At 48.1% G+C, this 27,029-nt stretch overlaps 1 protein-coding gene across 3 annotated transcripts in view; it reads right to left on the bottom strand.

Moving 5' to 3' along the window:
* Positions 1-23,580, bottom strand: part of IREB2 (iron responsive element binding protein 2) — a 46,019-nt gene extending 22,439 nt beyond the window's left edge. The window contains exons 1-6 of one of the 3 annotated variants that reach the window (XM_044388473.3): positions 23,385-23,580; positions 20,852-20,941; positions 5,230-5,395; positions 3,924-4,061; positions 2,857-3,075; positions 391-460 (exon numbers count right to left, since the gene is read on the bottom strand). In XM_044388473.3, coding sequence (XP_044244408.1) covers positions 391-460; positions 2,857-3,075; positions 3,924-4,061; positions 5,230-5,330 — 528 coding nt within the window. In that variant the 5' untranslated portion in view covers positions 5,331-5,395; positions 20,852-20,941; positions 23,385-23,580. Of the gene's footprint in view, positions 1-390; positions 461-2,856; positions 3,076-3,923; positions 4,062-5,229; positions 5,396-20,851; positions 20,942-22,355; positions 22,557-23,384 lie in introns of those variants that run through there. The other 2 variants (XM_026510635.4, XM_044388474.3) reach the window with 2 other exon arrangements.
* Between the last annotated feature and the right edge of the window lie 3,449 nt (positions 23,581-27,029).

Genomic DNA, 27,029 nt, shown 5'->3' with positions numbered 1-27,029 from the left:
CTGCAACCTCAAATTACAGCCACTTGGTTTCATCCTGTTTTCTACACTGGGGTTTCCAACAAGATTTTTTTCTGAAGGAAGAAAAGGTTCTATTGCCACAATGCATTGAAAAACTAATTTAGGGATGCCTGCGTGGCTCAGTTGGTTAAATGTCTGCCTTCCGCTCAGGTCATGATCTCAGGGTCCTGGGATCAAGTCCCACCTCAGGCTCCCTGCTCAGTGCGGCGTCTGCTTCTCCCTCTGCCTCTGCCCCTCCCCATGCGCTCTGCCAAATAAAATAAAATCTTAAAAAAAAAAACAAAAAACCCCCTACTAATTTAAAGGATATAAAAATCATACTTATCAATATTTCATGAATTTCAATAAAAAATGCCCCCTAAATCAGTGTACCTTGAAAAACTGAAGCCTCTCCCGATTTCTGCCAAATTCTACTTCTTGGTTTTTTAACACTGTTTCAGGTCTAAAAGGAAGAAGAGCCGGCATTAAATGCACTATCACACAAAAGCCTTGCCTTGTTTCTAAGCATTCGTTCTTATGCACAAACACGTTTTAAAAATTCTTGGAACAGCAATTTACTAGACTTCTCAGAATCGGCTGTTTTCTTTCAACAAGCAGCTCTGCTTTAAATAGCGCGCGGCAGCTATTTCCAGGGCTCCCCCCCCCAAACCCAACGGACACACGGGCCCGAGCGAGCAGCGCTCCACAACACGCAACCCCGGCGGGAGTCCCCCCGCAAGGGAGGGGGCGGCAGCCAAGTCGTCGGCGCACGCGCACTCCCTCCCCCGGCGGCTGCAGCTCCGAGGGCGTGTGCGGACGGGGCCACCTCGCGCGTACACAGCTTTGCGCAGAAACGCTTGCATTCATCTCACCCAAAACGGAAAGCTCTGTTTTTTGTGTAAGTGGCAGTTTATTTTATATGGATTATAAACATATTTTACGTGCATCATTTAAACGAAGAGATAAAAACAATCCACGTCCAAGCAGTAAACACTGCCACTTTCAGGAAGCTATTTTTATCTAACGGACATTTAAAAAATGATTTCTAGGGGTGCCTGGGGGGCTCAGTTGGTTAAACGTCTGCCATCGGCTCAGGTCAGGGTCCCCGAGTCCCGGGATCGAGTCCCGTGTGGGCTCCCTGCTCAGCGGGGAGTCTGCTTCTCCCTCTGCCCCTCATCCTGCTTGTGCTCTCTCTCAAATAAATAAATACAATCTTTAAAAAAAAAGAAAAGAAAAAACGATTTCTAGCAGTTTTAGGCTGTTTCCTGCCAGCTGGTGATCAAGTGTTAACTAGGCTATCAATACAACTTAAATTATGTGTGTCCTCCAGGGTCCAGACAATTACAGATGTTCCCTTGTCAACTTTTTTAAAAACCACAAAGATTACTTGACTAATTCATTGCTGAGAGATCCCTTGAAGCCTCAGCACATCTTGATGAGATTTTCCGCAGGACTCAGGGAGCCAGTCCAATGACTGCACGTCCCACAGCGTGTACGGCTACAAAGCGCCCCTCGCTTGTGAGCTCAGAACCCAACTTCAAGTTAGGCAGCGATTTCCAGTGCCCACTTCCTACCCGTCCATTCCCTGTCTGGGCCTGTAACTGGGCTGCACCAAGGCTCCGTGGCACAGACGAGAGCCACTGTTTTCCAACAGCCAGAAACTACAGTCCAACCCAACCAAATCCTTTGTAATTCGGAGTCAAAACTGAGGGGAAATGTTACACCAGATTGTATTTTTAATTAAAAATATATCATCTTCACACTTCACACTCTGCCAGTTATAAAAAGGCAACCAAAAAAAAAAAAAAAAATCAACGATGTTTGAATCAGTAAGTCTCCCTTTTCAGGAAGTTCATTTCTGTGTAAGAAGGTTTGCTCATCTCAGACATCAACACGCACCTAACGAGCAGGACAACCAGGGAGCAGGAACAAGGACTGCTTACATAAAACGGTCATAACCTGATGGCGAGGAACCTACAGTTTATACTGAATTCCCAGATAGGAAGAGTGCGTGAGGTTACTGTGACCAGAGGCCTCGGAAATACTGAGCCCCCAATTGTACAACTACAGAGAATCTGAAAGAACCAGTTCAGGGACACACAAATTAATGTGTCATGTAGCACTTAGGACAAGATACGTGTCGATGTTATTCTTAGCTACTCTAAATCTTAAATGTATTATTTTTTTTAATTTGAAAAAGTATGTCATTTTCTTACTAAATTTAAAAAATTTTTGACAGTCTAATGACAATGGGGTAAACAACTCTTAAAGATAACACACTTTGGAAACTTTATAGCATACAAAAATTCAAAAAAAATTTTTTTTGGAGAAATTACCTATTAGGAAATTTTACCTACTCATAAGACCAGAATTCTTTCCTGGGCAGGTTCACTGCTTCCCATAGCACCATACAGGCAACTGCTTACCTAAAAGGGTTTTTTATCATTATAATATTCTTAACATCAAGCTCTTCATGCAATTGGAAAAAACAAGAAATCTAGTAGGAGGGAAAAGCTAAAACTGTAGAGAATTCACAAAAGCAATGTGAACGAATGAAGAACATGTGAATGGTACAGATTCACTAAAATAAAAAATTCAGAGCTTAAGATGAGATCCTATTTTTCTGCCTACATTAGTCACAAAATTAAACATGTTTATAGAAAAATCTTGAGAAAGGTTTTCTTCCTACAGAACAGAAATCGATAACGGGACTTAGAGACTACCATCTTAACTGGCTTCGTTCGGGACAGGAGGGGAAGGCCGCACCATAGGAACCAGGAGGGAAAGAGGAGCAAACGGGATTTCCATAACGGAAAAATAACCAAGCACTGATCAGTATTTTTTTAAAAAATCCCATACTCAGGCACTGGTTGCAAATGAAAAGGACAGAGAATGGGCGTGTTCTCAATCTGCGAAGAAAATTTTCCTGAGTTTCGGCCCGGCTCTCCAGAATCGCACGATCCTCGGCAGGTGGTCTGGCCTCTGCAGGGCAGCTTCTTGGGCTGCGCTCTGAGTGGAGAGAGCTTTCCTGCTTTCTGCACGTCGCCACCTCCAGGGTTTGGGGCATTCTGTATTGCACTAGCATTCCAAAAAAGGAAACAGAATAAGACCACTCACAAAGTGACAGAAATTTAGCTTTTCAAAAAGAACACCCTTGGCAATGTTATCTGCAACTACGTAAATGTTGTTCAAACATTAATACAGCATCTAACTCAGGTTTCAACGGCGAATCTCAAATTACAAAAGAACCCAGAAATAGGTCACTTAAATTTATGGAGATGAAAACACAACTCTACGTGTCCAAGAAAATCATTTTCATGTACTTCTATGACAATCGAGATGACCTTTAGCAGCACCCATGTGGGTTTCCTGCCATGTTAACAATTAAAAGCAGCAGAGCCGCAACGCTAACCTAGAGGACAAGAGCGCTCGCGGGCCGGAACAGTCCCCTTCGCCCGTGCGACAGACCATCTACAAGAGAATTAGGTCTTCTCTGGTCTGACCCTGGTCACAGGGACCTTTTAAATAGAAGACATGTATTTCAGTGCGAGGAAAACAGAGTTTTACTAAGCACTGTGATTTCAATCACCAATGAAAGACATTCACGGCTCCTGTCTAGATTCTCTCGAAGGCAAGTAGGTTAAAAAACAAAGGATAATGAAACATTCAATCCACAAAGCAGGTTCTAGGCTCACATTTTTATCAAAAATGCAGCAGAAATCTACAAACGCAAATACCATTTTAAATTCAGACTCCGTTAAAAAAATTCGTCAGTACATAAACTTCAGCTCTTTTCTAGATCAGTGTGCACTAAACGTGGCAGCCTTCACTCAGGCACGAACCGTCTCTACTCCCTTTCCTCTAACCAGGGGGCTGGCTGCTGGCTACCCACGCAGCCCTCTTCACAAATATCTGTGCTCACGTACCATTTACTGAAGTCGATCTGTAAAGAGTGGTCAACTGTGAGATCTGTCGGACGGGCAGGGTGGACTTTCTTCGGGTCACCTCCAAGAATTTTCACTGCCTCCCTCATAGCAGCAAAATCCACCATTGCTGGTATTCCACTAAAAAAATAAAGAATGATGAAATTATGGTCTGAACTGTACTTTCATATGCTCAAATAATTAATATTCACTTGTTCACTTTTATATCTAAACATACCCCTTTCTAGCTTGCACTCGCATTAGATTACATACTTGTTACCCAAAGTTCGACATATCCTGGTTACATGAGAATTAGCATTAAAGTTACTGAGAACTTGAGTGCCACAAATAACACGAGAGATGATTTTTAGAGACAAAAGAAAATTTCCAGAGAACTGTCTATGGAATTCTTTCCCCGTCTTAAATTTCATGAGACTCCCCGCCCTCCCAGAGCCTTCTTAGGACTCAGAGCCCTCAACCAGATGTACGAGCTTCCAGACACCGGCGACACCGGCTGGTCACACAGGACTCTGCAGGGAATATGCTTCCAAGACCACAGAACGGTATCGTTAAGTACCGTGCTAGTGCGCACAGGGTACAAAGAACAGCGGCATACAAACCAGATTTGGGGGGGTAAGTGAGGGGGAGGCTCTTATTTATCTAGCTAACTCCAACAGCTCCTTCCAAACTCTTCCAATAGAGAATTCCTGGGGACTCAGATCAGACTTCGGATTTTATTCTAAGTGTGATGGACGTCCATCAGAGTACGGGGGAACGATGGGACCCTGGTTAACATTTTTAATTAAGTCACATGATCTACCGTAAAAAGACAACTACAGATCGTAAGTGTGCAAGCAGGGGTACTGGCTAGAGACACTAACAGCTGTAGTCCTGGTGAGAGCGCCCGGCGCCAGGATCGGGATGGTAAGAGATACGTGGGCTCAGGACACGTCTCAAAGGTAGAGTCCACAGAATTGCTGACGGACTGGGTAAGGCAGGAAGGAAAGAGAGGAATCGGGCCTTTCCTGTGATGGGAGAGACGTGGAGAGGGACAGGTACAGCAGCTGGGCAATAAGGTTTCCATGTTTAAGTCTGAGAAGCCCACTCACCAACTGGGGACGACAAGCAGGAAGAGTTCAGCAAAAGCAGATTTTCAATAAAGAGTACAAAAAACAGGCACCTCATTTTTAATGAATTGCTTTAGTTTAGAAAGGATAATTCTTTAAATTTATAAACTAATCTTCAGAATTAAAAACAGAGCCAACCATCAGGGAGTCTGGATTTTAAGAAGGAAATGCATATCACTCACGTAAAATCTTGAAGAAGAACACGGGCAGGGAAAAAGGGCACTTCGACATTGCTTTGTTTGGTTTTCCAGTCTAAAATGTTCATGACATCTTCCTTTTTCATTAAAAAGCCATCACAGTTCCGCACAGCAGCTTCCAACAGGACCCGTATGGAGTAAGGCAGAACATCTGAGTCAGAGACAGTTACTACTATTAGTAAGGGAACAGTCTTAACTACATACTAGGAGATCACAGCAGCAACAAGTTAGATAAAGACAGTGATGCGTGTTTTCTCAGTCTCAGTAAACATGAAGGAAAACACCGTTTACGTGAATACCAGGCTTACTACAAATCTGACTTTCCCATACGTCAGCCAAGGTGCTGCAAAAGCAGAGATTAAACCTTCATGAAAGACCTGCACATTTCTGAAATGGGCATGTGAGACTGGCCAATACGTAACATTGAGGGAAGACAGAGAAAATCAGAATTAAATATAATAATGAAAACATCCCTAAGCTGTAGAGAAGTCTGTAATATATTTTAAAGATTTCCATCAAAAGTGGTTAGTTTAGGGGCGCCTGGGTGGCTCAGTCGTTAGGCATCTGCCTTTGGCTCAGGGCGTGATCCCAGTTTCTGGGATAGAGCCCCGCATCAGGCTCCTCTGCTGGGAGCCTGCTTCTTCCTCTCCTACTCCCCCTGCTTGTGTTCCCTCTCTTGCTGGCTGTCTCTCTCTCCGTCAAATAAATAAATAAAAATTCTTAAAAAAAAAAAGTGGTTAGTTTAAAAGTAAATCAGGGGCACCTGGGTGGCACAGCGGTTAAGCGTCTGCCTTTGGCTCAGGGCGTGATCCCGGGGTTCTGGGATCGGGCCCCACATCAGGCTCCTCCGCTATGAGCCTGCTTCTTCCTCTCCCACTCCCCCTGCTTGTGTTCCCTCTCTCGCTGGCTGTCTCTATCTCTGTCGAATAAATAAATAAAATCTTTAAAAAAAAATAAAATAAAATAAAAAATAAAAGTAAATCAGGATGCCTACATGAGTCAAATCATTTCCTGCTAATCGTCACTGACCCTGGAGTCCTCGTTTAAGTACAGACACAGACTCCAATACCCTCAAGTTTTCAATTATACTCCAGTCTCACACCAGATGTAGGACTGCGTCAGTGTGGGGGCCAGCTGCATGACTCCGGGCAGCCCACGTAGCAGAGCACTATACAGTTGTCTAAAGGGACAAAGATGTCTGCATGTTGATAAGGAGTGATCTCCAGAATGTACCATTCCGAGAAAACGTAGCGCAAGACAATGTTTACAGCACCCTACTATTTCAGTAAGAAAAAGCATTAAAAAAGGTGTAAGAATACACATTACTGTATGACAAATATAAAAATTTTTAACTTTATATTATATACTTAAAAATATTACTAAATATTTTTAGTTACTAGTAAATATTACTAATAAATACTAGTAAATATTACTAAATATTTAAAAAAAATTGTTTAAATATAAATAAAAATAACATACACTTTCCCCCAGAAAGAACAATAAAAGGACACCCGGAAAAGTCACTACCTATTCCTACGACATTTCGGCTGTATTTCCCTAGCAGGATATGTAAAAAGGACAAAAAGATCCACAAAGAAAACAAACTACGTTCAGGTATTAGTACAGACAGCGCAGCTTGGAAGTTGTCATACACGTGACAAGAGGAAGGCAAAAGCACTTGTGTAACTACGGCTGGAAACTAGAATTTTTAAGAGTAATGATAAAGAAATATAAAATCAGAATAGCCAACTTAAAGAAAAAACTTTCATCTCAATTGGAATATGTACAAACTCATAATTTATTTTTCTCTATTTTTCTCTTTCTAAAAAATATGTGTTTCCCGCTCTGTTCAGTGAAAATGCCCCAAAGAATGACAATCCACCGGTAAGGCCCCCGGCCTCTCGGCCCACGGTTCTGCCAAATCCAATTCTCCCACTAGCAAGAAAACGGCGAGTTCCTCCCACGTCTGGGGAGGACACGCTGAAACAGGCCCAGGACACCCTGTGTCAGAAACCGAAGGGAGCGCCGATCGGTCAGCGTGAGCATCGAATTCGCTGAAATGTGACAAACACAAAAACAGCCCTTAGTTCATAAAGACTCTTTCAAACACCCTTCATCAATGGCCATGCAAGTTCCTGGAGCAACTCGTGACCCTGAAAACTCACAAAGGGGGGAAAATCAGTCATTAATCTTGTCCTTCTTCATTTCAAGGAACCAAATAGTCAGTGAAGACCAGGTTCCTCCTCACAGAAGAACGGAAGCTAATAAACACAGAAGGGGGAGGACCTCACCCCAAACATCTCCCACGTGCAGCGCCTGACGAAAAAGGCCCTGGACCGCGCCGGAATATTCGGGACGGACGGAGCCCACGAGCATCAATACAGCCGCCAGCATCGCCAGATGGCGGACAGGAGAGACGTCGTCTGCCTCTGAGGAAACAGAAGCTCCAAGCCCAAGCACCAGGATTCTCGCCCACAGACACGTGTCCGTCCATACAGCTGACGCAACCGCACAGCCAGCCCCCACCTCCGTCGTCAGCAAACACAGAGGCAGCGCGGCAGGAAGGGGACCTGCGAAGGAGCAACCAGAGTGACACACACAGCTGCCTCAACACCACAATGGCACGGAGAAAGGAGTGAGGACGGGCATGACAGACTGACAGGGACGGACAAGATGGAATAACCGAACGTGGTGTGTCAACATGGCAGAGACAACAGGGAAATCTGCGTATGGACCGGGCTCCAGATCAGAGAAAGGAAGGGGTTCCTGTTAACTTTCTTAGGTATAATAAATGCACTGAGAGCATTGTTTTTTAAAGTCCTTTCACACGTCAGAGATGTCTGCTGGTTATGGAAATGGGGAAATAGTTTAAACAAAAGGTCAGCACATGTTCATAACTGGCTGACAAATCCATAGTGGGCTGTGATTCTGTCCCTACTTTAAGGACTGAAATTTTAACTGACACAGGTTAAAGACGAAGGAAGTCATAAGTGAGGAGATGAAGGACTACATAACCAGAAACACTGCACTGAATGCCTGTATTTGCCATTTACTACAGGTCTGACCTTGAGGGATGAACTCAAGCTGATTCGTGTTCTCGCCTGGAACAGGAGCGACAGCCGCCTAACGGACATGTGAGTACCCAGTACTCGTAAAACCCACAAACACATATGAGTTTCCATCCTACCTCAATGAGAAACACAACAAAGTCCTCCAAACCAAGGGGAACTATAGGGGAGAGATTTTTTGATAGAACACTTGGAAATAATAAGGAGGGAAACATTATCACAGAAGCAAATGCACAGACCAGTTTTCTATGTAGTTAACTGTTCTGGAAAAACAATGTCAGGAATATTTTTTGTTTAAAGATCTTCACAGAAAGCATTTACTCAGATTTCTAATAAAATATGGCAAACTCCAACAATGATGTCCATTCACTTTTGAAACCCACTAAGATAATAGTGTAAGAAATAAAGTCATAAACCCACAGGAACAAAGAGAGAGAGAAGCACAACTCAGAAGATTTTGGCCAACAGCGCATGGATGACTGCGCCTACAGGGTGGAGAGGCAACCGGAGGCAAAGACTGGGATGCAGGACAGCCAGGGCGAGAAGCTAAGAGACCACGGAACAAGGCTTTCAGAATTCCAAAGGAAAATCATCTCCAACCTAAAGATCTCTGTCCACGGGCAACCATGAGTCATTCCCGCAAGACCTCCAACACTGCACTTCCCGGGACGCTACGGGAGGGAAGTGGAGAGCAGAACAGCACGCAGGCTGGGACACAGGGTCCCGGCCACTGGCCGCAGCAGGCACAGCGCGGTCTCCGATGGGGCAGGTGAGAAGTCCAGGTGGGACGCTGCCAAGAGAAGGGGGGAAAATGAACTGCGAGACTACCGGATTCTACTGGGAGGGGTTTAGTTCTTCTAAAGAGTTTGGAGAGAAATTACTGATAAAGACACAGAAAACTTAGCAAACAAAAAAAGATAATCATTACTTCCAGGAAAAAATAAAAGGCTGTAAGAGAAACAAGATGCAATCGTCATTTACTACACAGACTGGCTGGGAACATTTACAGCCGTCAAAATGTAAACATGGAATACTGACTTGATAACTAAGAAGTAGCACATGGGATATACGTAGAAAAGTGCCAACTTCGTATTTTCCACAGTAGAAAATTGGTGAAGTCAAAACTGAAAATCAAAAAACAGGTGTATAAGCAAGGCTACTTAGGAACACAGAGAAAATTACCGTAAGAAACAGCCAAGAGAATTACATACAAATGGTATTTTCTGCAGAGTGGAAATTCAGGTTAGGGCAATGGGCTACTGTTTTGGTTATTACCTTAGTGGTCTTACCGGTTTTTAATTCTATCATTTGAAAATTAAAGTATTAAATTTAAAAGCAACTATCACATAATTGTGCTGTAAGAACAAAATGGGTCAGGAATGTTAACGGGACAGTCACTGAGAAGCACTAACTTGCAAATGTGCCTACATGTCGTGACTACCAGCGGCTCCTACAAGGAGAGACACAGGTGCACATCAGCCATGGCCCGAACCTCCTCTCTGTGCTCGCCGGCCTCCCAGACAATACTATCAGCCTCCCCTCCGGGCATTCACCATCACGCCATCTTCCACACCTGCTGCGTGACCAACAGAGCGTGGCGGAGCCAACGGCGCGGGCGGCTCCCCAGCACCAGCCTGCCTCTCTTGGACCACCCGGTCTAGGGCAAGACAACAGCGTGTTACGCGGAGGCTCGTGTGGGTAACACCGGGGCCTGTGTGCCAAGGGAGCGTGGGGCTCCCTCCTTAGCAGGGGTGGGGGGCTGCCCCTCCCCCCTGCTTGTGTGCACACGCTCACTCGCTCTCTCCCTGGCGGGACTCCATCCCAGGATCCCGGGATCACGACCTGACCGAAGGCAGATGATGCACTGACGGAGCCCCCCAGGCACCCCGTCTTCCTCAACTGTTCTAATGATAACACCCACAGTTACTTACCAGGCCCCGCTAGGGAGCAGAGGTCGAGGCGCTCTCCCTGCACTCTGGTGTTTAATCCCTGCGGTGACTCTACAGGCAGGTATTGCAGAGCCATAACCAGAGAGAGCAGGCTAGCGGACGCGCTAGTGTTCCCCTCCCCGGCACGGCACGCTGCTTCTTCCCTGTGTACCCCCCCACCTCCACACGCACCCTCCCGCTCCAACCAAACCATCCTAGCAGCCCGCACACCACCGCAATGTCTGATCCCCACGCACCCAGGCGCTGCTCCCACAGCACTTTTCTCCCCGAGCACCGCCCATCCACGTGCTCCCTCACTTCCACCGTTTACGTTCCGGGTGGTGAGACCTCTCATTCCCCAAACTCGCACTCACTTGCCCCTCTCTTCTTTCATCCTCTCAGTGCATCAGAACACCAACCTGTGTCAGGCGGTGAACCGCATGTTCCTTTCCTGCTTAAAAACTTTGTTTTAAAAATAATGCTATCCAGGCCTATCTTGCCCCCATGAAAGTCTCCCTTCCCAAGTTGTACGGTCAGCACCACAAATCCGCCGGGTCCCTCCTGCCCACCTGCAGTCAGTGCCCCCGCCCCCGGCCTCTCCCACGGCGGGAAACCACTCAGCTACTGGGTCTCCACGGCTCTGCCGCCTGTGGCTTATTTCATACAAATGCAATCACACGACAAGGTCCCTCACTGTGTCTGGCTGCTTTCAGCATGCTCCCAAGTGTGGCCACGCCGTGGCATGTATCCGGACTCAACCCCCGTCACGGAAGAGTATTCCACGGTGTAGACCTACCAAATTCTGTCCATCTGCTCACCCACTGAAGGACCCTGAGGTGGTTTCCAATTTTCAGCTACTATGAGTAATGCTGTTCAGACCATTCATCTGCAGATCTTTGCGTGGATCAGTGTTCTTACTTCTCTTGGGTAGATTCCTAATAACGGAACTGCTGGGTCATATGGTAAACTTATGCTTAACGTTTTAAGAAACTGCCCAATGGTTTTCCAAAGTGGCTGCACCATTCTACACCCCCTCCAGGAGTGTATGGGGGTCTCAGTCTATTTTGTGTGTACTACCCATTCTCGTGCGTGTGAGAGTTCACTGTGGTGATGTGAGGAGGAGGAGGGAGAGAGAGAAACCCACAACAACCAGAGACACGGGCCAGTGTGAACACGTGGCCGCGGTGTCAGCCAGGGCCTCACTCTACCTTCATCTCCTTTACACCTCATCGCCACTTTCCCTGCGGGACCCAGCCCTACCTCCTACCTCCACCTCTTCCGACTGCACCCACAAGCCCAGCTGCCCCAGAGCTACTCCTTCTCCATCTGAGAAGGCAGCGGCGGACCTAAGTGCCCACCTCTAGGGAGGGGCTCCGCACCCCACTCCTGCTGGCACACGGCAGAACCGGAGCCATCCACCGTCCTCTCTCCCTCGTCTGCAATGCAGCCCTCAACCGCACTCTCCCCACTCAACGGCCTCTAGCCCCAGCGTAACACACATAGCTGACACGTACTGCTTTCCTCAAACTCTCAACGAGGTTTTTTGAGAGTCACTATATGCCCGATGTCCATTTTTCTATACTTCCATTCACTGTTCTGCCCACACTAATCTGATTTCTAGCCTTAAAACACCAATGAAACAACACCCCTCAGCAATATTCAACAGAGCTAACCATTCTGTCCCTCGTGAAACCCTTTCCCTCCAGCTCCCACACCGCCCCCCGCTTCTAACGGGCTGCAGGAAGACTGTGTTCCACGTCTCCCACCTCGCAGTTCAGCATGACTTGCAAGCACAGGCACTAACTGCCTTTGCTCCAGGATTTTCTTTAAATGATGTTAATACAGTGAATAGCCTTGAAGGTGAAGATAGCCTTTTGCTTCTGGAACAAAACGCAGGCATGCCTACTGTCCATTACGAAAGATCTAGGTCCCCTAAGTCCGAATTCCTTTCCTATAACACAACCACTGTGCGTGCTACACGCGTTATCTGGCTCTCTTCAAAATCACCAGTAAAAACAGGGGCCTGGCCACAACTGAGTCCAACAGCCAGGTCTGAGCACATGTGAGCACAGCGGGCGGGGGCAGGTGGACCCAGAGACAGGGAGGTACGAATAGGGAGACAGGGGGAGGCAGGTGGACCTGGACCTCACCCGCAAGTCCATTTCTGGGCCATTTCCCCGGCCCGATGACCTGGGCTTTGGGCAGGTCCAGAGCGTGCCGCAAGAGGACACGAGATGGGAGCACCCCTACGGCAAGCGCAGAAAGGCCTCATCCCCTGAGAGGGGCCGCAAAGCAGCAGGGCCCATTACCTCTGGGGCCTGGGAAACCAACAGAAATGCTGGTACTACCTTGCTGTGGGTAATAAACCACCCATTGTCTCTGATCCCAGAGTCTCGTGTCTTCTGCCCACATCTATAAAACTATGCCAGGTTAACTTGTTAACTTGCAAGGAGAGTACAATTCTAGATCCTTTACAGTCCTTAACACTTTCTGGCAGCCCTGTTTTGGTTTCCTGGCCAGCCTCTACTTCTTTGCATAATCTTTATTTCTTATTGTTTTTTAAGTAAGCTCTATGCCCACAACCCTGAGATCAAGAGTCACACGCTCTACCAACTGAGCCAGCCAGGCCTCTTCCCCCCAGCACTCTGCCTGATCCTAGCGTTCCCATCTAGCTCACTTCTTTTCTCACCATTCTGTCCCCCCTCGGGAGTCTTCATCATTCCTGCGGCCTCTGCACCCACAATCTCAAACCCTCCTCTGCAGTCTGGGTCTTCTTCTGAGCTCCAGAACCGCAGGCCTCATCACCTCATCAACACCTCTACTGGAATACTGATACGTTCCCGAACTCACCAGGACCTAAAGCAATTCCTGTGACATCCCTGCCCACCCACACCGCCACCTCCTCCAGTGTCCCGAGCTCAGTAAACAACACCAGCACCCCCCCAGAGGCGTATGCTATCAAAACTAGGCAGCATTCTGGACACCTCTCACACGTCCTTTGAATCTGTCTACTTCTATCGCCACCCCCAATCTCGCCCAAGCCACCGCAATGTCATTTCTCACCCTGCTTGCCTTCCGCCTCCATGCTTACCCCATGCCAGTGGTCCCTGGACTCCGGAAGGCCCCTAAATTCTCTCAGGAACCTGCAAGGTCAACTCAGACATTATTTGCTTTGTCATCACCTTGACACATGCACTGACAGTGCGAAAACAACGGTGGGCAGACTGCTGGTGTCACAGCCGAGCTGAAGGCAGCGGTGCCAAACCGTCCTCATCCTCCTCGCACTGTTCGTTTTCACACAAAATACCAGCTTCACTTAAGAAAGAATGCCCTTGAGGAAGCAGACCAAGTGTTCCTTTTATTAAATCTCAACCGCTGAGATCAAATCTAAATATTCTGTGTGACAAAACTGACAGTACGTACACAGCATTTCTGCTCAAAACCAAAGTAGGATTGCTTGGGGAAAAACACCGGCTTGTGTGATGGTCTGAACTGCAAGCTAAATCAGCCACTTCTTCCAAAGAACACCATTTCCACCTGAAAGAACTGACAGACTACAGTTACTCAAATGTTGGTATTTGGCAGATGTTTGCTCAAAAATAAGCTTGTCTGTTCACGACCTAGTCCCACCGCCGTCTGCTCATTACATTCGCTGAAGATCTTCGAGGAATAAAGGTTCACTAAGTTACGCGGATCTTCCAATGTGGACACACTTCATGACACAACATATAAAAAGTATATACACACACATTAGTATCGCGACAGCCCACCCAACATGGGAACCGGAGCCTCCACACAGCGAGCTGCATGCTCCGGAGAACTTCTGCCCGTGCTGGGACGGGGACCCACACACTCCTGCACAGAAGGCCCTCTGTCCAGCCAGCTTCTGGACCTCCTCTGCAAGCCCCCACGTGGTCCAGGCACTCTGACGGGCGACGGCCTGGCCACCTCAACCTCAACGCACCTGTTCTCTCAGTGCATGCATGGCCACACCACCAGCCACCGGTCACCTAAGTCCTCTGCCTGCACTCCAGGGGCTGCCTTCTGCCTACCCAGCAACCCCAGGCCAGCTCCAGCTCAGCCACACAGCAAACTTCCTGCTATCCAGTGGGCTGAACCACACCTTCTCCAATGAGCTCTGCACCCCTTTCCAGCTGGTCCCTCCTTGGGTGCTCTCTATCAGCCCTACAGTACCATATGATTCCCTCACATCTTACAACTACTCCTTTATCACAGTTAATAATGACTTCTATTAAACTCCCCCATCCTGTCTCCAGATTGGACCAAGACTGATATAACACAACAAAGCCCTGTATTTACATATTCTCCACTTATATCCTCAATACTAAGCCATGTGCTTTCTTGAGCACAACGATGCTATCTCAGCCATCTCACATTTGCCAGAAACATGTGAGTACCCAATAAATGTTAGCTGAACGAATTAAACAGTGTTGTTGACAGATCTGTGCACCAAGCAGAGAAGTAGACTGGGTAATTCTGCCTCTTCTAACCAGAAGTTTCTAGAATTCCATAAATCCAGAAAGCTAATCCTCTAAGGACAGGTGATCAGAAAGACATGTGGGAACCAGGACAAACGGGTAACTTAAACTGGGAAAGCACGATAATTTGTGTTATCACACCTCTGAAATGAGCTGATAACAACTGATACCCTTTTGATCGATGATGCGGTGGAATATCCCACAGGTGTCTCAGGCTCTGGGAAAGGATGCTGAGGTCTACTCTGTGACCCGGCACAGCCAGGCCTCTGGGACTGCAGAGCCTCCCAGTCAAGGCTGAACAGCTGCCTTATCAGGCTATACGGCGTCTCTCCCAGGGTGGGGGTCAGACCGCCGGTCCGCAGACAGGCTGGCCCTGTTCCGTAGAGCTGTACCATTTTATATATCAGAACATTTTACAATACCAGCCTCCCATCTCCGCTGGAAACGCGGAGCACCTGCCCCTTCATACAGGCCACCATCCCCACCAGGACGGCCGGCTGGTCGAGGTGGCTGCTGTCTGTGGTCCCTGTAAGCACGAGCACAGAGCCTCCACCAACAGTTCACACACAGCGGCCTCAGAATCACAGTGTTAGGTCCAAGATTCCCCTCCACCACGAAGATGGTAAAGGTACTGAGCAGTGGGACCTTGGTCAGGTGGACAAAAACAGAACTTGCCACAGAATGCATATGGCAAATACGCCAAATACTAGCACATTTACTACTACCGTTATCAAGCTGGGAAAGAAAAGAATGAAACAGGGAAAAGTACTGGCCTGAAATCAGGAGACAGGAGTCTGAAACCAAATCTCTTCATTTACAAGATAATGTGACATCAGGCAAATGACTGAGATTTTTAGCCCCATTTCCCCCATGTGTGTAAAGCAGAGATAAAACAATCTTTTCTGCCCGCTACAAAGCAATGTAGCAAAGATGCACATACCACATAAAAGGGCTTTGTTCATTCCTCACACGTGAAAATTGCAGGTGTAAACAGGTGCAGAAATCACCCACAGGCGATAGCAACATGAACTGGCTAACAAGCGGCCCAGAGAAACTAAGTTGGACGCAAAAAATACACCAGAGGAAGAAAGGGGGACACAGTCACAAGCACTCTAGGCTTGCCAAAAGCCCCAAGGACGGTAGCCTGGAGTTCAGACTGAGAGACAGAGCCAGGGCTGCTGGAGTAGCTCCGGGGTGAACCTAGAAACCCCGGTCAAAGCCAGGGCCCTGGAGAAACGATTAAGAAACTGTTCCAGAAGGTCTTGTAACCCCCTCAGATCTGGCAACAGGATTAACTCACACCCACGTCTGATCAGAGTCCAGGTTTCATTTCTGTCTCTAACTAGTACCAAGCCGGATAGGATAGATTTCCAATAAAGAACTGACCTGTTTTTAAAAAAATTATACTGCCACAAATAGAGTCTAAGAAGGCAGAAAAAAAGAAAACAGATTCCTGCTTCTTTCAGATTTTCTTTCCCTACTCACTTACAAAGGTGCAGAAAATAAGAAAAATCATACCTATTATTGATCAAAGTGCAGAAACACCTACTCTTCCCATTCAGTCCTGGTGAGCATGTATCTGGCAGTGGCTGCTAACGTAGCAGGCACACCCCGCGGGGCTCGTGCAGCCACCCGTGGAACCGACGGTTCACTGTGTCCCGTCACCTCCCTGGTTACAGAACAGAAGCCAGAGCCAAACCTGGGCAGGTGGGTGACCACCAGCCTCATGAGGGAAAATACATGAGGACAATTACATTCCTCTCCCAGGAATTTGCAACCAGGACACAGACTGAACCAGAAAGGTGTTCAGAGCTAAGCGAGGGGCTGAGGCTGCCACTTGGGGCCCCGTATAAAGTCAGCGGGCAGGGGGCTAGGCTGCAGTACAGTAGCGGGCACAGAGACCTGAACCCCTGAGAGAGAAAAACACAGAGCTTCCTCAATCCTGGTCCATCTTCTTGAGATACAGCCATATTTCACCAGCCTGGGAGCTCGGTAGCATGACAAACCCGTCTTTGCTTGAGGTAATGGGTGTCTCTTCTTGGCCACCCAAAGGGCCAAATCTAGAACAGAAAACGTCAACAAAAGCAAAGATAAAATCAATAGAATCTTGGACAAAATGTGGAGGGTTGGTGAGTCCGTGGTCACACCTGGAATAGTAGAATCATATTAGGTATAAGTAATCCTTGGAAAGGTACGCACTGTGTGTCTACTCTGCAAGCAAACTATTTCATTGCTAACCGAACGCACAGCCCATTCCAGAGCATTCCAGAGTCCAGGGAAGAGACAAGATTAGAAAACACGGACTTGGGTCCCTCCTAGCAAGGTAACTGTCCTGCAACAGACATGTGACAAGCCCAGATAAACTAGGCTAAAGCAAGAGGCAAAAAAGTCAGCTACGGGTACAACCAGTCTTAACTGGCCAGTAAGACAATCATAACATCATGGCCAGCAGTGGCTACCCTGGGCATTACACAAAGTGAGTAAGAGCGGGCTGCACAGATAGACAGCTGGGGGGTAGATATTCAAACGGACACAGGGAAGAAGAGACCAGACAGCCTTCAAGTGACAAAAAGAACAGCCTCTGGCTTAGAAATCCTGGTTCCCATGAGCGTTGACTATGCTTTCTTCCTCTGTCTTCAGATGTCTGGAAATTGCAACATTTTTCCTTAAGTTTCTGTTCCTTATGTTAAGGGTGAAGACTGAACACACAGTATACAGCAAAGGTAGAAAAGAAAAACGCTGACCGCTGACAAGGACAGAGGGAACGGAACACTTCCAATCCACTAATGCTACAGAACGACAAGCTCGCATCAAAACTAAATGTCACACATACAGAGCAGCTCTGTGTCAACAGGGACGAGCTGAAGACAAGCTCCACATTAAGCCGCGGTGCACCCGCCTGGGCCGTCCTGTGCAGCCATCCGAGGCTGCTGAGAAGTCGCAGTATCCCCTGCTACCTGGACTGCCACTTCGACCCGGAAACCAAGCAGGTTCAGACGGCGCGGGTACTAGTATTCCAGGACACAGAGAGACGTTCACGAGACAGCAGTAAACAAAGGTTACAAACCAACATACGCCACGTTGCTGTTAAAAACAGCATGTCCACATATATTTGTACGACTCATCCACAAAGAGACTGTTTCTGCACCGCTTGTAATGTGGTCTTTCTGTGATTCTCAACCCCAATCTTATTTCTTATAAACAATGAAAACACTCCTAAAAACTCAGACTTCTCCAGAGGCTGCAAGTTAGGATTAGGAAAACCCGGCCTTGGCTTCACTGCAGGTCAGGGAGGGAGACAGACAGGGTGCCAGGCTGAGCTGAAGGACAGCAGGGGCTCCACTGCTCAGGGACAGCTAGTCTCCACCACAGGCTTCATGACAGCCAGCCCCTCCATGTCCTCCTCTGCCCTCCACACCTTCCTTTCAGCCTGTAGGAGGCCTTCCCTGCACCTAACTCCCCGAGTGTGGACTGTCCCTCTGTTCACCAGCAGCTCAAGTCCTCACTCCTTCAGAAAGCAGCCTCTGACTGCTCTGAGAGCAGTGATCTCTCTCCCCTCGGAAATAGGTCTATTTTCACAGTAACAGTTACTTGACTTCTCCAGGACACAGTCAGTGCACTCAAGGGCCACACGGGCAGCTCGGGATCCCTAAAAATGTGATTTCCTGTAAGTGAAGTTATATAAGACCAAAATGGAATCAATGTGCACAAGGTGTCCACTTCCATAAAGATCCCGTGAGTGTAAGCCTGGGAAGTAAAAAGATAAAATGGCAGTAAAAAAGCAGAAATCAAATGATTTGTGTTGTGCCCCATAGAAAGACAGAGGAAGGGGAAGGAGGAATCCCCCGGGGAAGGACGAATCCAGGCTGGTTCACTCCCCAACTGTGCAAGCACTTCTCCCTGCGCTGTCCCCCGTAAACGCTGGAAGGCTACCCCCTCTGTCCTCCAGCCTCCTTGAAGGGGACAGCAGCCAGTGACACTCTGGCTGAGGAGCTGCAGGCCCATGTGGGGGCTCTTCTCCCCGCTGCCCCTCCAGGGGCCTAGAACACGGGCAGTGTCTGGAGGTGCGGCAGCATCTGCCACCAAAGAATGAAAGCAAAACAGAGAACAAGAAGCCTGGCTCCTGGGTCCTTGCCGACACTGGCGCGCTACAGTCCGTCTGCCAACTCTGGATTCCTGCTTCATGAGAAAGATAAACCCCATTTGTTAAAGTCATTGTACAGAAGGGTTTCAGCTCCCCGTGCTGTAGGAATTCCTGACACGTGAGCAGGGGGCTGACAGGAGTTCACCCCGTCTTTCATCCCCAGGATGGGAGGACAGAGCACACTCCCCTTCCCTGGCAGGGAGCTCACCACAGCTAGCTCTCCACCCGGCCGGCACCAGCACGTGGGCCCGAGCCCCAGTGACCGCCTAAGCCCCCTGAGCACAGGTCTATGAGGTCACTCAGTCTGGTCTCTCCAGAAGGGCAACACACACTTTCTGTCCTGATGACAAACAAGTAAAACAGCCAGCTACTCCACTTACTCCTTTCTCTCAAAGTCAATTCTTTCAAATTTTATTCCCTCAAGTAATTACTAAGAAATTGCTCTAGTAATTATTAATAAGCCTTTCATAATAACCACTCTATGAATAAAACAGGGCTTTAATCCTATGGAAATAAACACCACATTTCTGTTTTGAAGGCATTTATATTTACAGGTGTGTTATTACCGTATTTATCCTGGTTATAAAACCTGGATGCGCAGGGACTCACTTACCTCTAGATGCCCGTGAAAATTTATTTGCCAGAGAAAATTTAGCTTTTACATCATGAACCATTCTCTTTCAATGCATTTTAATTGTTTTTGAAAGTTTCCTACTGATTTTCTGCATTTCAGAAACATAGACCATCTTCAAGTAAGCATATTTCCACAAATTATCCACAGAAAGAACTTACGCCCAATTTTTAAAATATCCTCACATATGTTCTTTTATTATTTATTAAACTATAAAATATGGCTTAAGAAACTCTTAGGCCAGAATCACTAAATATTAGAAGGAAGTAAAGGGAAATAAAAATCCTTTCTTATGTATAAGCAATTTAGCTGTTCCCTTTTCAAAACTAATACAAACTCATCATTGGTGAAAGGATAAAATAAATGTGAATTAAAGACACGTGGTGCTTACGAAAATGACCAACCTGTCTCAGTACAAATCACGGCACCTCAACATGGAAGGTAAGGGGTACTGCTCTCATTTTGGTGAACCTCTTATTTTTAAAGGCAACCTAATTCTAAGACAGGTTGCTTCTCCCAACACATTGAAATTTTCTCACAATGTACAAGAAAAACTGTTAGTGGCAGTCTAGAATATTTAAATACATCAAAATCTACAGAAAAATCACGAAAGCAATCTTAATTAAATAGCATAAGAAAAGATTAAAAGGAGAGCTCCCTCCAAAATGCACTGCAACAGATCTGGCATTTATCTTTCCTAGTAGTTTTCCCAGAAAATCCACACAAACAAAAACCACTTTTCCAAACAGGTCTTCTCTTCATTGGCTGGTTCAGGTGCTCAACTGACAATAAAGTCAAGACTTCCATCCAATTCCCTAGGGTTGAGCCAAGTTCACTCTTCTGAGATCTCAGAGAAAGGTTTGGCCCTAATCAGGCGCCTGCAAAGGTCTGCCAGAAGAGCTGGCGCACAATCCAGGGTAGACCATGCGCAGTACTGGAGCACCACTCCATCAGGGGCCGCTGACGATGCCTATTCAGGTATTACAGGTAAAGAATCGTGGGCTCTGTTCACTTGAAAAACTGAAGCATGCGTGTAATAGGTGTAGACTATCATCAGTTAGGGTTTACTGTTGTTTTTAAATTGCAATAGTTTCTCTGCGGAAAAAAATCACTGCTAAATTAACTTACATTTTAAAATGAGAGGTTAAAGTATGGACTTACACCCTCCTCTAACAAAAAGTTGTCTCAAAAGGAGTTTTTAAAATGTTAGAGATTATGTGTAGGTTTGCATGTTACAACATGGTGGGAGTAAATCTAACATTTCTTCAGCTCAGCTTAACAAATGCATTTTTATTATTACAAACTAAACAAACCCCCCAAAGTTTAAGTAACATTACCATACTTGGTGCCTCCAAGTCTAGGTACGTTGAAGAACTTCTTACGCGAACTGTCATTCAACGTTTCAATAAGGTACTCAAAGGCGTATCCTGAAAAAAATATATATATGCTTTCATTAAACACAGCTACAAAGTACCTTAATTTAAAATGAAAATAACTGGAAGCCCACTTTGTCCAAGAGAATTTTCTGCAATGTTGCAAATGTTCTCTAGTTGCACTGTCCAGTAAGATGCCATTGGCCACACGTGGCTACTGAGCACTTGAAATGTGGCTACAGCAACGGAGGAACTGAATTTTAAAATTTAATTTTTATTAATTTAAATTTAAATAATCACATATGGCCAGCGTCCACCGTACTGGACAACACAGATCAAACCAGGACTCTGTCAAATAAAAACAGGTAAGATACTAACTCCTGAAACGTGGTAACAAAGAATAACCGGAAAGGACAAACAAGAATGGTGTAAATGATGTACAGGCGTTGTGGGAAGACAAGTCTTGAAAAATGCGACGTACAGACAGAACAATCTGAGAAGGGGACAATTGTCAGAAGGACTGATTTTTTCAAAAATCATCGAATGACAATCTTCACAGAGCATTCAACATGGACAAAATCAAAACCACACCAAAACACAAAACTTAGCAGGTAAGACTACCAGGTCTTAGACTGAAGGTAGAAATGAACAACAAAATATCTGGGTAATTTAGCAGATTCTCCCCAAGAGAACACGTCTTTCTGGTTTTGCACGACATGAACCTGGGGGTCTCACTGGAGCGCTCCCCAGCTCCCAACATGGGGGGGGGGCACCTTCAGGTCAGGTCTTTTGTGCAGACTCATCGCTGTGGGTGGGCAGGACCCTCCGTGAGGGCAGCACCCGTGAGTCCAGGGCAGAAGACAGGAGCACAGCCCCCTCAGAGAGCAAGAGTGTTCCCTCTCATGCTCGGGGTGGGGGGGAGAGGTGGACAGGGGAGCAGGGGGGTGGGGAGCAGGGGGGTGGGCAGGAAGAGGCAGGAAGGGCATGGGGGTAGGGAGGCAGGGGCAGGAGAGGCAGGGGGGCAGCAGGAAGGGCAGAGGGGCAGGGGAGGGGGGCAGGAAGGGCAGGGGACAGGGGGGCAGGGGGGGTGGGGAGAGGCAGCGCCGCAGCACCGGGAGCCGGTGACCCGAGCCCGGCCTTGACCGCCCCCCACCCCTGCCCGGGGCCCGCAGCAAAGGGCGGGGGGGCTCGGGCCGGTCGGCGGGGCCCACAAGCGGCCCGCGGGACCCCAGCTAGGAGACACCGGCCGACCCCGCGGACGGGGGCGGCGGCAAGGCGGGCGGCCCCCCCGACCCCGGCCAGGGCTGCCGAGGAGCGGCCGCGCGCAGCTGCGGGGGGGGCTCTACGCAGGCCCGGGCCGCGGCGAGGGCGGCCGGGGCCCCCGGGGAGCGCGGCCGGAGCTCGCGGGCCCCGGCCGAGCGACCCCCGGCGACGGGAGCGAGCCACGCGGCGCCGGGCCGGCACTGACCTGCACCTGGGGCGTCCATCGCCGGGGACCATAGTATCCCCGCGGGGAGGGGGCCCCGCGGGGGGAAGGCGGGGGAGGCCCGGCGGGGAGAGGGGAAGAAGGCGGGCGGGCCGGCGGGGGAGCAGGAAGGGGGCAGTCTCGCGCAAACACCGCGAGAGCCGCAGCGCCAGCCGGCCTGCGCTCGCGGGATTTGCCGCCCGACTGTCGCGAGATCTTCGGACGTGGAAACAAAGAAAGACGCGGGGCGGCGCTCCCAGGGGGCGGTGCTCGCGGGCGTCCGGCGGGGGTTGTGGGGCCGGGCGGCGCGCGGACTCCCGCGAGAACTCCGCCGGTAACAGCGTCGGCCCACCCCGCGGCCCCGGACGCTCGGCACGGCCCCCTCGTCCCGGTCCCGCAGGGCCCCCACCGCCGAGCCGCCGCGGGCCCAGCCCGGTTTCCAGGCCTTCCCCTCCCATCGGACTGCTGGCCTGGTTCTCTCCTTCCCGTCCCGAACGCTGCTCTTGCTGCGCCTGGCGCGCGGCGGCGGGGTGTCCGGAGACCCCAGGGCTCTGCCCTGCGCCCCGGCTCTACGAGCGCCGGCCCGTCCCACCCGGTCCCTTGGGTTCGTTCGTGGTTGGCGGCTGCTGCTTCCCGGCCACGGCTCCTGAGCCCGGAGATGTGGGTGTGCTGCAGTACCACGTCCACAGACGCCCCAGACAGCACCTCCAAAACGGAACCCACCATTTCCCCCCCAAACCCACGAGTCCTTTCGTGATGCCTGCCTCGGTGGATGGTACCGCCGTGGCCCGCTTGTCCAAGCCAGAGACCCGCACACCGTCCTTGACCTCCGTGCCCAAGACCTGTCCGTGCAAACCCCAGCATATTTCCCCTTCATTCACCCTTCTAGCCGCCCGCCCGCTCCCACCCCGCTCCAGATTTGAACACTCCCTGTCTGGACGACCCCAGCGGTCTTCTCAGAAAGAACCCAGGACATGAGTCCTGTTGTAGTCTTCATCTTCACGATGATGAACAAACCGTGGAGGAACTTACCCAACGGTACCCAGGCACCAAGTGACTCAGGACTTGAACTCGGTTCAAACGGATGACCGAGCCCAGAGGTTCAGCTTAGTCCTTGGTCTGGTATCTCGCACTTGTGGTTCTTCCCCTTTTCCAGAGAACTTCTTTGGGCAGAATCCCTTCTCTCCCACGTGCTGTTCTGTGTTCATGGAAGTCTCTGCTGTGCGCTGTCTGGCTAACCCCTGCTCCTCCTCAGGCCTTAGTCCAGATACTATTTCCTACAGGCAGCACTTGCTGACCTTCCCCACCCCCCAGTCTGGTTTGGGAACATGATGAAACGCTTCTCTCGTGCGGCACCTGGGTGGCTCACTCAGTTGAGCGTCTGGCTTCGGCTCAGGTCATGATCTCAGGGGTCCTGGGATCAAGTCCCACGTCAGGCTCCCTGCTCAGCGGGGAGCCAGCTTCTACCTCCGCCTCTTACACCACTTGTGCTCTCTCTCTAATAAAGAAATAAAATCTTAAAAAAAGAAAAAAAAAAAGAAATGCTTCCCTATCCTATATTGCAGAAAATGCACTTTATTACACTTGATTGTAATTGCTGATTTCCTATATTCCCCACATTTCAGCTGCATGCAAGAGTACGGAAGGAACAGTAGCTTAAACAACACAGACCTGTAATCACCTCCCATGACACACTCCATAGTAGGCAGTGCGCAGGGGTCAGTCACATCGTCAAACACCCGGGCTTGTTCCTTAGTTTGGCCTCACGCGCCTCAGCATTTGGTTTTTCTTTCTCAGACCTGTCACCTCACGGTTGTAAGATGACCACACCAAACAGAACACGATGTTATCCTACAACTTCCCAAAGCAGGAGGGGAACCGGTGCAGATCATCTCTCTCTGTAATTACTATTTTTTAATGTCGTCTCCTTGCCCAACGTGGGGCTTGAACTCACAACCTCAGGATTAAGAGTCGCATGCTCTCCTGACTGGGCCAGCCAGGCGCCCCAGAGCATCTCTCTCTCTTTATCAAAGAACATATTTTCCTGAAGATCCTTGGCAGACCTCTCTTGGACCAGAAATTAGATCAGTCCTTCCCCACCCCATCAAACCCAACACTGCCTTTCAAGGCGTATGATTTTCTAAAGTCTCCTTTAGAGGAGGATAACGGGCAGGAAATTCACAGGTAACATAACTTACACAAAACAATAAAAGAATCTACATGATGCCCTAACTGTAATATAAAGGAAATATAAAAGGAAAGTAACTTATTAGAAATATTATTATATAAGACACAGACATTATCTGATGACGTAATGATATCATCCGATGCTGGCACCTACTTATAATGGTTTTCCAGAATATAAACATTTTTTCACCTGCAGTTGACATTTCAAAATAAGGATGAAGGGGCGCCTGGGTAGCGCAGTCATTAAGCGTCTGCCTTTGGCTCAGGGCGTGATCCCGGCATTCCAGGATCGAGTCCCACATCGGGCTCCTCTGCTGGGAGCCTGCTTCTTCCTCTCCCACTCCCCTGCTGTGTTCCCTCTCTCGCTGGCTGTCTCTCTGTCACGTAAATAAAATCTTTAAAACAAAAAACAAAAACAAGTTTTGAGGCCTGGATGGCTCAGTCGGTCGAGCAAGAAATATGGTACAAGCATATGATCAAACAAATTGTGGTGCACCCACACAATGGAGTACTACTCAGCAATAAAAAGGGAGAAACTAATGATACAACAACCTGATGATACAACATCTAGGGAACGATGTTGAATGAAAAAAAAAAGCCAATTCTAAAAGATTCTATACAGTACAGCTCCATTAGCATAACATTCTTGAAAATGTGCAAATTACAGAAATGGAGAACAGATTAGTGGTTGGCCAGTGGCTCGGGGATGGTAGAGTATAGCCGAGAAGGAAAGTGGGTGTGATTATAAAAGGGCAACAATGGGCGCCTGGGTGGCACGGCGGTTAAGCGTCTGCCTTCGGCTCAGGGCGTGGTCCCGGCGTTGTGGGATCGAGCCCCACATCAGGCTCCTCCGCTATGAGCCTGCTTCTTCCTCTCCCACTCCCCCCGCTTGTGTTCCCTCTCTCGCTGGCTGTCTCTATCCTGTCGAATAAATAAATAAAATCTTAAAAAAAAAATAAAAGGGCAACAAGAGGGATCCTCAGAAATGGTATCTTCCCTGTGGCCGTGGTCACATGAGAGATAAAATCACATAGAATTACACACACAGCTGGCAAAGCAGTGGAAATCTGAATGAGGTCAAAGGATGGTATCAATGTCTATATCCGTATTTGCTGTTGTGCTGTTACATTGGGGAAGACTGGGTGAAGAGTATGCAGCATCTCTATTACTTCTTACAATTGCATTTAAATCTAAAATGATCCCAAAATAAAAAGGTGTGTTTTTTTTAAGATTTTATTTATTTATTTGACAGAGATAGAGACAGCCAGCGAGGGAGGGAACAGAAGCAGGGGGAGTGGGAGAGGAAGAAGCAGGCTCATAGCAGAGGAGCCTGATGTGGGGCTCGATCCCATAACTCCGGGATCACGCCCTGAGCCACCCAGGCGCCCCCCAAAATAAAAAGGTTTTAAGATAGGTGAATTAAATTTCAATGAACTTATTTACTTTTTTAAAAAGATTTTATTTATTTGTCAGAGAGAGAGAGAGAGAGCATGAGTGGGGGGGCGGCAGGCAGAGGGAGAAGCAAGCTCTCCACGGAACAGGGAGCGGGATGTGGGACTCGATCCCAGGACCCTGGGATCATGAGCTGAGCTGAAGGCAGACATTTAATGACTGAGCCCCCCAGGTGCCCCCAAAATTGGAGTTTTATTAGCAAGGAAGAAGAGGCAACATCGGTGAGGTTGGCAACCCCCAGTGTCTGCCACGTGTCACTAGCCTGTACCCTCTGGGAGGGCCCGTGCTGTCCCCAGCATCTAGTACAGTGCCTGGCACAAAGTAGGTACCAAATTACTGTCTGTCTAATGAATGACATGACCTGTTCAGGGTCGTACTGTGGGCAACAACAGATTAAAAAGAAAGCCTAATCATTCGGTTCTCCTTTCAACATTTGGCAAATACGTATTTGGTTTTCATTTGGGAGAGAGATAAGAAGTTCACAGGGGAAGAGCAGAGGAGGACCTTCCCTATGAGGCCACACGTTGACAGTAACCGTCTGTTCATCCTGCAGGCTGCCCTTGGGAACTTCATCTCTCTACCTAAGTCCCGGCATTTTTCCCCAACAGCATCAGTGTTCTTCAAAGAGCGGTTTTCGTAATATGCTTTTTCCAAGTTACCTTTCTGCTGAGATTTTTTAGCACAATGGTGACACATTAGTGCCCCTGAAATCAGCGCCCTGGGCAGCTCCCTCTCTTTTTCTTTAATTTAACTTCCTTATTTTGGAAAAAAAGTTCAAGGATGCAGAAACTGTGAGAAGATTATGATAAACTTCCTCACACACATCCCCTAGATTTATTTAGTGTTAACATTTTGCCACATTTGCTTTCTCTCTCTCTCTCTCTCTATATATATATATTTATATATTACATAATAAGATCCTCAATATTTGGGGGCATTTATTTACTTGTTTATTTTCCAGCTTGAGATGTAATTGATATATAAGGTGTACAATTGACGACTTGAAATACATTTGGGAATGCTTGCTACAACAAAGTT

This window comes from Ursus arctos, unplaced genomic scaffold, assembly GCF_023065955.2.
Source record: "Ursus arctos isolate Adak ecotype North America unplaced genomic scaffold, UrsArc2.0 scaffold_28, whole genome shotgun sequence".
NCBI lineage: Eukaryota > Metazoa > Chordata > Mammalia > Carnivora > Ursidae > Ursus > Ursus arctos.
The sequence above is the reverse complement of the archived record's forward strand: the minus strand, read 5'-3'. Positions and strand labels throughout refer to the sequence as shown.